Source organism: Haliaeetus albicilla, chromosome 6 (genome assembly GCF_947461875.1).
Source record: "Haliaeetus albicilla chromosome 6, bHalAlb1.1, whole genome shotgun sequence".
NCBI lineage: Eukaryota > Metazoa > Chordata > Aves > Accipitriformes > Accipitridae > Haliaeetus > Haliaeetus albicilla.
Window position 1 is genome coordinate 9,219,325 of NC_091488.1, and position 14,469 is coordinate 9,233,793.

General features: G+C 40.7%; 1 protein-coding gene across 1 annotated transcript; it reads left to right on the forward strand.

Moving 5' to 3' along the window:
- Positions 1–275: 275 nt before the first annotated feature.
- ATP6AP2 (ATPase H+ transporting accessory protein 2) lies at positions 276–13,444 on the forward strand. The gene is made up of 9 exons (XM_069784949.1): positions 276–446; positions 3,082–3,212; positions 5,557–5,685; positions 8,112–8,207; positions 8,399–8,536; positions 8,866–8,919; positions 10,280–10,429; positions 11,368–11,484; positions 12,328–13,444. The coding sequence occupies exons 1-9, from the start codon at positions 377–379 to the stop codon at positions 12,520–12,522; spliced, it is 1,080 nt and encodes a 359-aa protein (XP_069641050.1). The 5' UTR covers positions 276–376; the 3' UTR covers positions 12,523–13,444.
- Positions 13,445–14,469: the final 1,025 nt, after the last annotated feature.

Here is a 14,469-nt window from a genome sequence, read left to right on the forward strand (position 1 = left end):
GCTCCGCCTCCCCACCGCTCCCCTCTGAATTTACGGTGCGGAGAGGAAAATGGCGCAGAGATCTCTCACGATCTCATTGGCCAAGTGGAAACGCCACTCAAGTTAAAGGCTCCGCCCCCCCAGCGGGCCAGCGTCTCAGCTGACCGGTCAGCCCCGTGACAGGGCGGGGGTGGGCTTCACTGGCGACTGGTCAGTTCCGTCAGTCACTCCTGCGGCGTCTCGCCCAGCCGCCCCGAATCTCACCTGCCGATTGGCTGCGGCGGTTGTCCGTCAGCGCTCCCTAGTGGGCGGGGCGCTCGGGGCTCTCTGTCCGACGGTGCGGCCCGGCGTCTTCCCAGCGGCGTCTGGCAGCGCGGCGGCCGGCACCGCGGCGGACATGGGGCGGCGCGGCGGGGCTCCTTGGGCCCTGGAGGTGGCGGTGCTGGTGACATCGGCTTGTCTCGCCGGTGAGCGAGCGGGGTCGAGCCGGCGTGGGGGGGGAGCGCTGGCCTGGCCAGCTTGGGCGGGGAGGGCTGCGTCGCCGCTGCGGAGGGACGTTGCGGGGGAAGGGGAGGCCGCTCGCCTCAGCGACCCCGGCCGCGGCGGTGGGAGAGGGGCGCGCGAGCGACTGGGGGGGGGGGCGGGGGGAGAGGAGGGAGGAGCGCGAGCCTGGCGGGGCGGGGGGGGGTGGGGTGTGACGCGCGCGGCCCTGGTGGGCGCGCTGTGGCGCCTGGGGCACCCTCGGAGGGCGAGCCCCGGCCCCCCGCAGGTAGCCCCGGGGCTTCTCCCGCCCCTCTGCGGGCCCACCGGCTTCAGGAGCGAGAGGTGGGAGCGGAGGGCTGCCCCCCCGGCCCCCCACCGCCGCTGGGAGACGGTGCTGGGAGACTGCCCTCTCCCTTCCCAGCACGGGGCTCCGTGGAGCCTTTCGGGGCTTCGTTGCCTCGTAGGAAATTTTCGTGTTTTGCCGAGCTGCTTTTGTGATCGTTGTGAGTCAGGCTTGTGATCCGCGCTTCAGGCTTCCAGGCCCCATAAATAGTCTTCGCTCATTGTACCTTCGTTCTTCGGTCCAGGCTCACAAAGGCTTTTGAGGGCCGAAGTTCTACTGAGGTAGAACTTCGGTAAGGTAGAAGTTGGATTAAGTTTTCCGTAGGTGGGTGGGTAACAGTAGCAGGATTAATTGCATCTCAGAATTTATTCTCTAGACTTCACTGCGCATGTGGCCTAGTGTGGTCAAGCAGTTACAGGGGTGTTGTGGTCAAGCAATTATAGTGTGTCTGAGGAGAACGCTTGTGTTCCCAAGTTCAAATTCAGTTCTAATCATTGAGATCTTGAACAAGTCTAGCAAGGTAAATTTCCTTGAAAAGGATAGTGCCCTAATTTTATCCAGCTAAGCAATCCTGTCCTAAGTAAGCCAACTTGTCCTAAATAACATGTGTGACTGTCTTACAGCCTTGTGGAGAGCAACAGGTGAAATCCTACAGACGGAGCAAAACTATTTGTAGCAATTTCGTAAATTCCTTCTTAAACAAATTGGTCTGGAAACATTGTCCTTCAAAATGTGGGTTGATACGCCATTAAAAGTGATAGCAGGCCATCCAATGAACACATATCAATTTAAAACAAAAAGCGCTTGAATCTACTCCATATACTTCTGTCGGTTTGGCCTGTGTCCTTCCTTTTGCCACCCTTCCCGAACCTGCATCACAGTACTTTGTTCCTTTAGTATGTTTATCATAACACAGCTCAGATTTACTGTCAACATTTGTATGCATGGTCATGCATACAGGCTTTAAAACAGCATCTTCAAGGTCACATTGGTTAAATTAATGTTAAGGAAGATTATAACTGCACAACACATCAGTTTACTATTGCATTATTTTTGTAAATAGCCTTCAGATTTGTAGATGCCCTGGAAAACTCTTGTATGTAGCTGCTTGGATTGGTAGCTAATTTTCAGTGATCATATGAGTAAATACTAGTATTTTCTTTAGACTGTTATCTTATTCATGTAATTTTGAAGTATGCAGTCAGACTGATTGTGTAACTAGAACTTCAGCTTAGATGGGCTGCAGATATTTATTGCTCTCTTACTTGATTTTCTCAAGTCTTGTGTCACATTAGTTTTCTGTTAGAAACCTACACAGATTGCTCATTGGGGGGATACACCTGAAATTTTGCTGTGTGCATGTTATTGCTTATATACACCAAATACGTTTTAAAATTTATTTAGATAAATGTTTGTGTATGCAGCATTGCAGTTATGCTTAAGTGACTTTAAAATAGGAAGCTAGGTTGAAATAAGCCTCTCTGTTATTTCTGTGGAGTCCTTTCTGACTTTATTACACAGTAAATTACTGTCATCGTAATACAGATTAGAAATGTGCTTTTAGTCAACTTTGCTGTTCGAGGTAATGGCGAAGAGAGTGAAGGGGGATCCCAAATAAGTGAAAACCCAACATGAGAAATACTGCAGACTGTGGCTTCACACAGTCAGCTTAGGTCCAGTACCGCATCCAAGGAAGAAAAACATCTCACAACGTCATGTGGTTGGGAAGGCAGAGCAGAGACACCGGAGCTGTTCTGCAGAAGCCAGGTTGTTCCTGGCAGTGCTCTGTTTAAGCCAGCACTGACAAACTGCTGATCCTCCTGGCTCTGGGTTCAGTGGCTCAGCCTGTTGTCTGCATGAAAAGAGGTGTTATGCCAAGCAGTCCTGGAAGCAAACAGAGCCGTGTTGGTGCATAGCTGCTTGTGGGCTAACAGGATTTTGGAGTCTGCTTGGCTCTACTGAGAGTTAGCTTTACCATATCTGAACTGTAACGCTGCTCACAACCTGCTGAGTACACAGAAGTGTACTGTGCTGTGGCTCGAATAATTGTCCTGCTTTCATTAATGTGGATTTGTCCATCCTTAATTATTGGTGTATAGAAACCTTACTTTGTATTCCAGAGCGTTAAAACGATCAGTTCTCATCACTTGCATTACATAAACTGATAGGCGTGAGAGGGAAGAAGGAGGAATGAAAGCTCTAATATGTTCTTTTTCTCTGTTATGTAAGGGAAAGATTGCAAGACATCTGACAGCTTTTTATGTTTGTTTTTTTAGGTGTATGCGGTGATGAATTTAGTGTCTTACGATCACCTCAGTCAGTCGTTTTTCGAGATGGAAGTTGGCCCATTCCTGGCGAGCGGATCCCAGATGTAGCTGCATTATCCATGGGCTTTTCTGTTGAAGATGTATGTTTCAGGTCTTGATTTTGAAATGCCTCTAAAACTACAGACCTGCTCACTTAACATGCAAATCTTCCTGTCATGTGCTGGAATATATAAAATATCATCCTGTTTGTCTTGAGGAATGCATGACTTGTCAGAGTGTGGTTTCTAAGCATAGAGCTGTATCAGTCATATGAGCAGCAAAAGGCTGTGCTAGCTGGCTAATTTGAATCATCAGCTATAGAAGGAAGCAAGCCTGCAGAGTCTTTACACTGCTGTTCTTCAGTTCCTCTGAGACCCAACTACATGCTGTATCCCCCCCATCCATGGTCATGTGCTGAGGATCTGTGGAAACCACTGTCGTGTCTTGTCTATGAGCTATCTGTAGGGCTCTGCTCTTGGGTACTCTGAAGATTGTGAGAAATCCCTTGACTAGGCAGGCATTTTGTCAGGTCAGCAAGCTTGTCTGCTGAGGATAGTTAATAAGAACAAGTAGATAGGATACATAGGAAGTAATCCAAAGACTTGAAAACCTAATTTGTGGTAGTGTTTTCCCAAATTAGGTTTTTGAATATAGCTTTAGTGGTGTTTAAAGTGGGGCACATGAGTAGGAGCCCTTGGACTGATTCCATCTTGCCTACTGAATTTTTTGCTGGGCTTCAGCAGGGATGAGTGGCTGTTGAAGCAGTACATGAAAGCGTAATAGCCAGGCGTCTCTAGTAGTGTCTGTGTGTGGCCAGATACTCAAAGCTAAAAGCTGTGATATTCTCACAATGCTGGTGAGGTAGGCTGGTTCCCATTTCTTCCATACTGGAGCTAGGCAAGAGGTCTGGTAAGTCTGGTTTGAATGCAGGTCTGTTTAGCCCGTGTTTTGGAATTTGTCTGAAAATATCTTGCTGTCAATTAATTATGCTTTTTTGTCATTGAACTAGTAACAAACTCTTATGAGTAGTATTCCTAAGAAGTATATTTTGATTATTTTATCAAGAAAAAAATGATACATCACATGGTATTGTGTGCATTGCATGTGAAGACACACAGCAAAACAGTGGGGTTTGGCCCATTTTGAACACTTGACTTTTCGCATACTGGTCATCCAGCTGTATGACGTGGTTATCATGGAAAAAAAGTGTTTCAGTGCTCACTCTTTGCCTTTGCCGCTGCTTGGAATTCATTTGCTGTGATGGGTCTGTAGCACCCTTTAGAAATAGTTCTCTATTAGTATTATTTCAAATCCTAGAAGCAGGCAGGGAAGGAAGTGTTTAAATTACTCTATTCAGTTAAACCCTGAAACTGAAAGTTATCAGCATTGTCACTAAGGCAGAGATCACCGTGTAGGCAGCTTCCAACCCTTATATGGAGGATACTGCAGGGCCCAAACACTCATTTTGCAGTTTACATCAGGGCTGTAGTCTAGGAACATAAACTGACAGTGCAGTAGGTGCACTGTAGGGAATTTAGAATTCTTATGCATTACTACATTGGGGATTCTCAAAAACATTCCTCCCCTGTTAAGGCAAGATAAAACTGAACCCCTTTCTTGTCCCTGATGATGCTTTAAAAGGTTTTTCTTCTGTTTCTTTGAGGCGATACAGATCATAATGTCAATGACATTTAATTCTAAAATCCAAATAAATTGGTTGGTTTCATAAAACTTAAACAAGCAGTTGTGTGTTTTACACAAATGGAGAAAACTGTTTGAATTCATTCCAAATAGATGAATTTGTATTTTGTGCCTGAATAAACTGGCCAGGTAGCCTTCACTGTGCTCTTACCAATACATAACTGTAGTAAGCTACTAAGGAATCTTTTTATGTTTCTGTGCAAATTTGCAAGTTTAGATTAGTATTAGTTGGTATGATTGACACCCACCTCCCTTTTTTCCCCCCGTTTCTTTCTGGTGCTGAAAATATCAAGATGCTAGTGTTTTAATGTGCCTAAACCTGTTTCTGTAGTGTTTTGCAAAAGGGTTTGTTTTTGTGGGCTTTTTTTGGTTGGGTTGGGTTTTTTTATATTTATTTTGGTTGGGTTTTTTTGTTTTAAATTCAGCCTTCACTTGTTAAATACAGACTATGATATGTCTAATTTAATTATGGGAAATAACTCTTGATATATCCAATATGTATAATGCTTTCTCAGTGTAGACTTTGCTATGAAGTTACTGGCAGCTTTTAAACTAACAGTTTCTTCATGGTTAACTTAGCATTATTCAAGATGAAAACATTCTAGTGTTAACTTACTTCCCCATGAAATTTCCAATAGGCTGTCCTGCACAGAGATATTTAACAAGTTATTTTGCTGTAGTGGTTGGGGAGGTCTCCTCTCTTTCTCCTTGTGAAATACAAGGTTTTTTACTATTTTGTAATAGGACCTTTCCTGGCCTGGGCTTGCAGTGGGTGATCTGTTTCACAGACCACGAGCTACTGTGCTGGTAACAGTAAAAGGAGTAGACAAGCTGACGCTACCTGTGAAAAGGATTTCTTACCCTATTGAGAATGTGAGTATCCACGTTTGGAACTATCACACGATTTCTGTGACTCTTGTGATCTAATGAGAAGTACATGACTGTCTGCTGTAGTCCTTTATGTTGACTTATTTCTTACTTCACTTGTAGTTCACATACCCCCCTAGAATGGTGGATCAGGCTGTATAGATAAATAATCCACTCAGACTCCTGTACCTTTAGGTAAGGTACAGAGGTAAGAGGCCTTTAAGATTACCCAGGGCCTCCTGTGTTGAGTTCAGTAACTTGTTTGCCCAAAGTGTGTTCTCCTTGAAAGGCATCGAGTTTTAATATGTTTGTACCAAGAGGCAGAGAATCTACTGCTTCCCATGTTAACATATTGATTCATAGTCAGAATCATTAACTTTTACTTTTTTTGCTTCAGCTGAGTGCGCGTGATAACATTTTATATGATGTTGATTCTTTGATGTACTGTATGGCCCTCTAAGCAGTCTTGTGAGTTTTCCTCAAGTACTTGACTGTGAAGTACAGCACTTTGAGACAATAATTTGATTATACTGTATCAAAAAGAAAACAACAAACAACATTACATTTACCTGTCACTGTCTGTCTTCGCTGAGACTCTTTTCTCACACTTGTCACAGCATCATAGAATGATTTAGGTTGAAAGGGACCTCTTGAAATCATCTAGTTCAACCCCCTGATCAAGCAGGGTCAGCTAGAGCAGGTTGTCCAGAACTGTGTCCAGTTGCGTTTTGAGTATCTCCACAGATGGGCGACTCCACAATCTGTTTGAGCAACGTGTGCCAGTATCTGACCACCCTTACAGTAAAAACCTGTTTTCTTGTATTCAGATAGAATTCATTGTTTTTAAATTAATGCCCATTGCCTCTTCTCCTGTCATATGATTTTGTCCACACATATCTTAACAGGAACACAGTAACTTACACAATATTGGTAGCTGTACAGTGTCTATTCATTGCTCATTTATAATATATTGTCTGCTTTAATCCATTTTGCTGCAGCATTGGACTAGTTCTTCATGTTGAGCTGTTGTTTTTCAGGTTATTTCTAGTTAGTTAATTCTGCTTCTGCCTCTCTTGGAAAACTTTGTTTTGCACCAGTTTACCATGCATTTTGTCTCTGTGTGACTGCTGTGCTCCTATTAAGAATTATTATTTATCATTTTATTATTTCAGTCAAACTGTGGCATCATCAGTGACAATGTTGAATAGTGTTTTGTTTAATATTGACACCCTATTGCACACCCCAAGATGAGGTGATAATTTCCCTAGGAAATTACTTTTGCAGCTATCAGGCAGTCTTTTAGTCTATTTTAGATATTAGCGTTTAATTGGAATGTTATGTGGCTTTATATTGAACTCAGGTCAAATTCAGCTTAACACAGATCTGCTTTCACATCAGCTTTCAAGCACAATTCACTAGGTCAGGCACAGTTACATGTTGGCAATTGCTGAAATGGTATCTGGACCAAAACTGATTTAGGATTGTCTGCACCTGACCATGTAGGCATTGCTAATTTGCGGAAACCTTAAATATACTTGAAGTCTTCAGTCGTATTTGCACTTGTAACTTTGATAAAGTTCTGATGTGTACATAATGCATATTTTCTTTATTTCCCATTAATAGGAATTAATATTCCTAAGTTTTAATTGTTTCAGTTAACTGCTGCCATGTCTTCAGATGAGCTGCTCCAAATGTATGCTGGCAAAGTACTGGTTCTCTGATATTCAAAAATAGTTTCAAATGATCATCACTGAGTCCATGTTCGGGACCACTGGGTACAAATTATCCTAGTTTACAGACTTACTAAAATTTATTAGAAAAAATATTTTTATGCTCTTTAACTAGTGAATGGAAATGAGCCATTCTACTTCTGTTTAGATGAAACGCAGAAGTAAGTGTTTAGAAAAACTAACAGTGTTATTAGCTTGCCAGTAATGACGCTATACTGTGCTAGGATTTCTTTTATTCTTAGCAATTTTTTATATGGCTCCTTTCTTTAGTGTTTTAGCAGTTGGTCTTTCTGATGGTATATTTTCATTCATCACTTTTCTGTGGTTCATAACTTTGCATTTGGACTAAGATTGGTTTTCCCTTTTGTATTGCTTCTGTATTTGTTGGTCTTGCTTTACTGATAAACAAGGCTATACTCTTAGCTTAAGTAAGCCTCTTAATTACACAGTCATGGCCCCTTGGAGTTCTTAAAAAATATATTGTGTCTGCCATATATACAAATAAATTGTCTGTTCATAGATACACAGTTGATGTTTTGTTTTGCACATTGGCTCCTATTGTTATTATCACTTTCAAAATACACTCTTTGCTCAGAAAGGAGTTGTCCTATTTTTGCAGATTTCTGTAGTTAAGCAAGTTATCTCCTCTTACATCGTTGGGCCCCGTTTTACCCAAAAAACTAACTAGACTTTGTCTTCCAGGCTGTTCCTTTCAGTCTTGACAGTGTTGCAAACGCTATTCATACTTTGTTCTCTGAGGAAACTCCTGTGGTCTTGCAGCTGGCCCCCAGTGAGGAAGTGAGTATTGCTTCACTTCTGATTCCAGATGTTGCAAGTAGTAAACCTCTTTCCACTTGTGTGGCTGGAGCAAACCCAACTGATTATATGAAATATTTTGCATTGGAGAGAGATTGCAAGTATGACTGATTACTAATGTGTGACTGGAAAAACTAACCTCTGTTGTTATTAAACAATGTTTATTCCTGCAGAGAGTGTACATGGTGGGCAAGGCAAACTCCGTATTTGAAGATCTTTCTGTCACGCTGCGCCAGCTGCGAAACCGCTTATTCCAGGACAACTCTATTCTCAGCTCCCTTCCTCTCAACTCCCTCAGCAGAAACAATGAGGTAAAAAACTTTAATCAGTGGGAACTTTTGTGATTTTTTTTTTTTCTAGTATTCTTAGTTAACTTGTGCTTTTCCTTTTTTCTTTCTTCTTTTTTTTTCCCCTTGCTTTGCCTAAGAGAGCCCAGTCTAATTTTTTCTGACTGAATTTTAAGAATTAAGTTTTTTTGTAAGTAACTTTATTGAAAGAGTAATTTCCTCCTAGCATGTTCTGATGCTGTAACAGACATAACCTGTTATAAAATACTGAGACTTGCAACAAAATGAGACTTCCCTAACTTTGGTTTCATCAAAGGAAATACCTGTCTCTTTCTTTCTGCCTCTTCCTCCAGGTTGACTTGCTTTTTCTGTCAGAACTACAAGTCCTACATGATATTGCAAGCCTGGTAAGGTTTTTTTGAAACACTTTCCCTGTCTTATGTCACAAACTTCAGACATCTCATTTAAAGGTAGAGAAGCTGTAGCCAGGATACTTGGCAGTCAGTGATAGATATTCAAGTGTGTCATCAGTTGGTTGCATCAGTTTAAATAGTGCATTCTCAGGTTATTTGTATCAGCCCTGTCACTGGCAGAAGAAAATGAGAACCTTAATCATCTGTAGTTTCTTTTGTATTGTGTTTGGTGCAAACGGGAATTCTGAGCTGTTATTTCTCCATACCCAAAGACACAGGAAGTACTCAATGAAGAATTTGCCAGGGCTTTCCTTGTTTTCTTACTTGAGAAGTATAATGGTACTTAAGAACATGTTCTTTGCCCTGTCCACCATTTTACTTCAAAATGTCACTGTAACATTTTAACTGAAAAGACTGGAGTGACTTTTGTAGCGTGAATAGTGATGGTGATAGAAATGTTTCAGTGGAAGGGTGAGTTTTTAATTCTTAATGATCTCTTTACTAAGAAGCTACTGTGTTGTTGCTGTGGTTTGGGGTTTGGTTGGTTTTTTTTTTTTGTCCTTTACGCTGCAGCCCTCAGCTACTTAAAGTAAAAGATACAGTCATGAAAAACTTGGAAATTCACATTAGTTGAAGGGCTGGTGGAGAGAAATGGGGCTCTTGAGAAGAGGAGGTAGAACAACTTGGTTTTGTCTTGCAGACTAGAAATGCTGTAGTTAAAGTAGATGGGAAGATACGAACAGATTAAATTCCTTGCTTTCAGAGACTGTTCTCTTATGCAGGCAAATGTCAGTACTGCAGCTTCACACCTGCAGAAGTGCAAGAATATCGTTACTCTCCTTTGAGATAATTTGGATTATGTTGGTTGGATTTTATGACAATGGGATGATACTCCTTAAGTAAACTACTTCTGTACATGAGCAACCTACTTAGTTTTGTAAGGGCCAGCTTCAGCAGAGGGAATAGTAGTATCCAAGTATTATAGTTTATGTTTGGTTTTTGTTTTTTTTTTCTCCAAGCTTTATTTTTATGGCAGTCACAGAACAAGGATTCTGATGTGAATAAGTTTAATGTTTCTTTACTTTAGTAGAGTTATATACTACATGTGTATAACCTCACGTTAGGATTAGATGCTACCTGATGATCATCTGCTTTCTTCTGTAGAGTAAGGAAAGAAACAATTGTGGACATCTTCTAGTTAAGTTGGCAAGAAATTCCACTTCCTAGTCAATATGGAATATGACTGTGGAAAGTGTAGCTGGATTAGTCCCAGCAAACTGATTTTTGTGAAATGTGTTTTTAAAGTAACCTGTGTGTGAATTAATTTCTTTCTGCCCTCAATGGTGTGCCAAAGCTGTCTCGACACAAGCACTTAGCCAAAGATCACTCTCCAGACCTGTATTCTCTGGAACTGGCTGGTTTGGAAGAGGTTGGAAAACGATATGGGGAAGACTCACAGCAGTTCAAGGATGCTTCTCAAATTCTTGTAGACTCTTTGCAAAAGGTATGCTTTCTACCTAATGAACAAAACCCACAGGAATACTAAGGAAATAATTTTTTCTATTAACTACAAGGGAGTTTATTGACTATCTGCTGCTTTGAATTGTCACTTCATTAGTGATGGCTTGCCTGATGCTTGTTTTTGTTGTTTGGTTTTTAAAATGCAGTTGTTCAGTTGTAAAATTGAATGTTACAATTTGTCACTCTGGAAAGTGTTGACATGATTCTACAATGTGTTAGATATTTTGCGTGAAGGAGTAGGAATATATTGAAGCCGTATATCAACATGACTCGATATGTTTGTTTTTCTGAAATAAATATCTTGCATTTAAAGCCACCAGTATGTCTCACAAAAACTGGCTCTCAGAAATGTGGAAATATCTTTATCCCATGGTACAGTGGTCAGTTTCCCCTTGCCCACAAAGCTGTTTTTCCAAGCCTCTAAAATAACTGCTGTTCATCTATCAATGTGCTCAACAAAGTAATTCTTTAGCAGGTCTTATGTAATCATTCGATAAAATCTTTATTAAGACCATTCGCTTTTGAGAGTTTCAAAAGCATGATGGAAAAGTGTAAAAGCATTAATTTCCCAGTGGAAGGTTGAGAACCTAAATATTTCGTTGAAACTGACAGACATACAATTGGGAAACTATATGGCGGTGGGCCTTTTTGTAAAAGGGATGAAAGAACGAGTTTCAGCCCAGAAAACAGTCATAAGCTGCAGTCTGCTGAACAGTGCTTGAGCGGTTTTAAAGAGATGTTGTAAACCAGGTGAAAGTTGGCACTTTCTTAGTGGAATTCTAAAATAGTTTAAATTTTTACAACTTTCCATAATTATTCCTGAAGGTGACATCTTAGGGTTTAGTACAACTTGCTAACAAAACTCTGCTTAATTCCTGGCTACAGTGTAGGTTTTAAATTAAATCACTTTTGTTTTTCCAGTTTGCAGATGAGATGTTTAATCTGTATAGCGGGAATGCAGTAGTAGAAGTGGTAGCTGTAAAGACATTTAATTCTCCCCTCACAAGGAAGACTCGCTCCATTCTCCAGTCTACACAGGTAGTAGATGCACATTTTTCTGTATCTCATTTATTAAAAGTGATCCAAACTGTATTACTTCTTCACTTGAGCGTAACATTTTTAAGGACTAGAATACTGACTATGTTTTAGGCGTGGGTGCGAAGAGGTCAGCTTACCTGTCTTGATCTTCACTTAATGATACAGTAATTTAGGTTGAAGAGGGCCTCTGGGGGTCATCTAGTGCAACGTACTGCTCAAAGCAGGATTAGTTTAGTAGTTAGATCAGGCTGCTCAGGTTCTTGTCCATACAAGTTCTTTAAAAGTCCATGGCTGGAAGTCTCACAGCCTGTTCCAAAGTCTTAACCACTTTCACTGTGAAAACTTTTTCCCATATGTCGTGTTAGAACTTGCATTTCTGCCATTTTCTCCCCAGTACAGTAGTGCACGGGAGTCCTGCCTCCCGGGTGGGGAAAAAATTGTTTTCCTTGACTTGCTGCCTACAGTCCAGATGCAGCCCAGGATGCAGTTGCCCTGCATCACTGCAGGGGCACACTGCTGAATCCTGTTCAGTGTGTCCACCAGGACCTCCAGGTCCCTCTGCAGAGCTGCTGCCCAGCCGGTCAGTCCACAGCCTGTGCTGTCACATGGGGTTATTCTGTCCCAGGTGCAGGGCTTTGAGTTTCATAAGGTTCCTGTCAGCCCATTCCTTTGGATTCCGTGAATGTCAGTCACATAATCTCTTTTGCATTTTGTGCCCTAGCATCAGAATTGACTAGACAAAAATGCATCTCAGCTATTCAGATTGCTCAGATTTTCGATGTAGTCAGAACGTGTTTTGTATGCAAGCTAACTTTAAAGTAATACGCATTTTCTTTATTACAGAGCGAAACAGAAAATCCATATAACCTTGCCTATCCATATAACTACAACTACTCTGTAATCTTCAACATTATTCTGTGGATGATGATAGGTCTTGCTTTAGCTGTGATAGTTATCTCCTACAACCTCTGGAACATGGATCCTGGGTATGACAGCATTATTTATAGGATGACGAATCAGAAGATAAGAATGGATTAAACCGCACTGTATTTCAGCGCAAGGAAATGATGAAGAGTAAGGTCTCCTTTAAACTGTGTGGAAAACAAATATTCTGCCATGGTTAATTGTGGAACTTTTTAAAAGGTGTATTTATTTCTAAGTTGTGGGTTTGTTTCCCCGCCCCCCCCCAAGCCTATTTTAAATGTTAGTAGTAGCACCAGAAAGGATTTAGAAATTGAAATCTGCTTGTTTAAAAAAAACCCGAAACAAAAAAAAAAACCAACAAAACAATCCCCAAAGTAAATGTTATCAAAGTAACATCATTCCATTTTTTTATCATGTAACATGAGTTTTTGAAATGCCCTATACTGCCTGTGACTATGTGCAAAACAGATAAATTGAAATTATGATAGCAACATGTTGTTTGAAACTTTTACACTGGAAGATTAGAAATTATAGCTAAATTGTTGTGTTGTATATTATGAACCAGTTGTAAATGTTTGATGTAAATATTTATAATGGCTATATGTAACTTCAGAGAGGATAGTAATTATTCTTTAGTAAAATACTAAATATAGAAATATTTCTACAAGACTGTGATTCTAGTGGCACAAATTGCATTTTGATCTCATGTTGATGGCTCAGATGTGAGCTGTAGACAGAAGGATCTTTTACCTAGAACTTTACTGATTTGGAGGTAAATAACACTAGTGTGGCTGGTCTATACAGTGGAGGGTCTGTAAATACTGAAGTAGCACCAGTCTGATCATGGTCTAACGTCACATACAGTTGAAAGTTCCTGGTATGATGCTTCATATTCCTTCCATTTGTGTTGATGTTATTATAAAAACCTAAATCACTTCTTTTTGATGATAAGAGTGGACCAACACTTGATTTAAGTATACCTGGATTACAGTCCTGCTTCAACCATTCAATAAAACAAAGAACAGTGGTTCTTGAATGGATTTATTCTTTGTGGCTTCGTAGGTGTGGCTACTTCTATTTAGTATTAGCTCAGCTGAACAGAATGGGTGCTGGCAGCCTTCTATATGTAACAGTGGGCCTAAGTCTGTAACAGTTTAGTTTTAACTGTCTTTCGAAAGCAGATGTTGGAAGATCACCTTGTATGGATTGATTTTCCTAAACCAAATAGCGAGCCTTGTTAAAACAAGTGGTTAATCTCTGGCTTGAATCTTTTTTAGAACTGCCTACTTTTCAGAAACTCATTTGCTCTTGTGGTAAAAGGAATTCTTCCAGACTACAGCAATGTGAATGAAAACTACTTTTTTCATCTTGTCGTCCTCTAATGTGCTTAACTTTCCCTACTGTTAGGAGATGTTTTTTCCGCTTGCAGAAAAGATCTGCTCATTGAATTAATTTGTCTTGTTTACTGCATATGTCAGATTTGGAGGGGTTGAAGTTGTTCGTGACTTGGAGATCCCGAACATTGCTTCATGTTGAATTGACTAACATGCTGCAGCTTTGCCTAAGTCCAGAAAATCCAGTTTAGTATATGTTACAGTCATTTAAAATTACTTTTAATGGCACTTAAAGTTAATCTGGGTGATTAAGATGAATAAATAGAAAGGGAGAGTTGCATTGCCAGTTTCTCTGACAAGAATATGTAGTCTAATTATTGAACGTTCTGTAACACACTTGCAGTGTTTTATGAGAATCAAATCCGTCTGATGAAGCTGTACAACTTTATTATGCAAACAATTAAAATACAGCTGTAGCATCCTGTTTGATAGGCATGAACCCTAATGTTGTAAGTAAACTGTTACGTGATAGTCTATATGTTTTAAATTTCTTTGACTGTTTTGCGATCACTTTATATGGAAGGCAGTACCCCAGAACTTCAGCAGGAAGCATGATCTACAGTAAGAAAGGGGGTAGTACATTTAATAGTAGAATATTTACAACTAAACTACACCTTAGAAAAATTATGTATGTGGCAGGAAGAAGAATGACCACTGTCAGGTTACT

Excerpts from the sequence above, each read along its gene's own strand:
- ATP6AP2 (XM_069784949.1), top strand. The coding sequence starts at position 377 with ATGGGGCGGCGCGGCGGGGCTCCTTGGGCCCTGGAGGTGGCGGTGCTG. Across the intron at positions 8,920-10,279 it reads TACATGATATTGCAAGCCTG|CTGTCTCGACACAAGCACTT; the intron begins GTAAGGTTTTTT and ends GGTGTGCCAAAG. Across the intron at positions 10,430-11,367 it reads TTGTAGACTCTTTGCAAAAG|TTTGCAGATGAGATGTTTAA; the intron begins GTATGCTTTCTA and ends TTGTTTTTCCAG.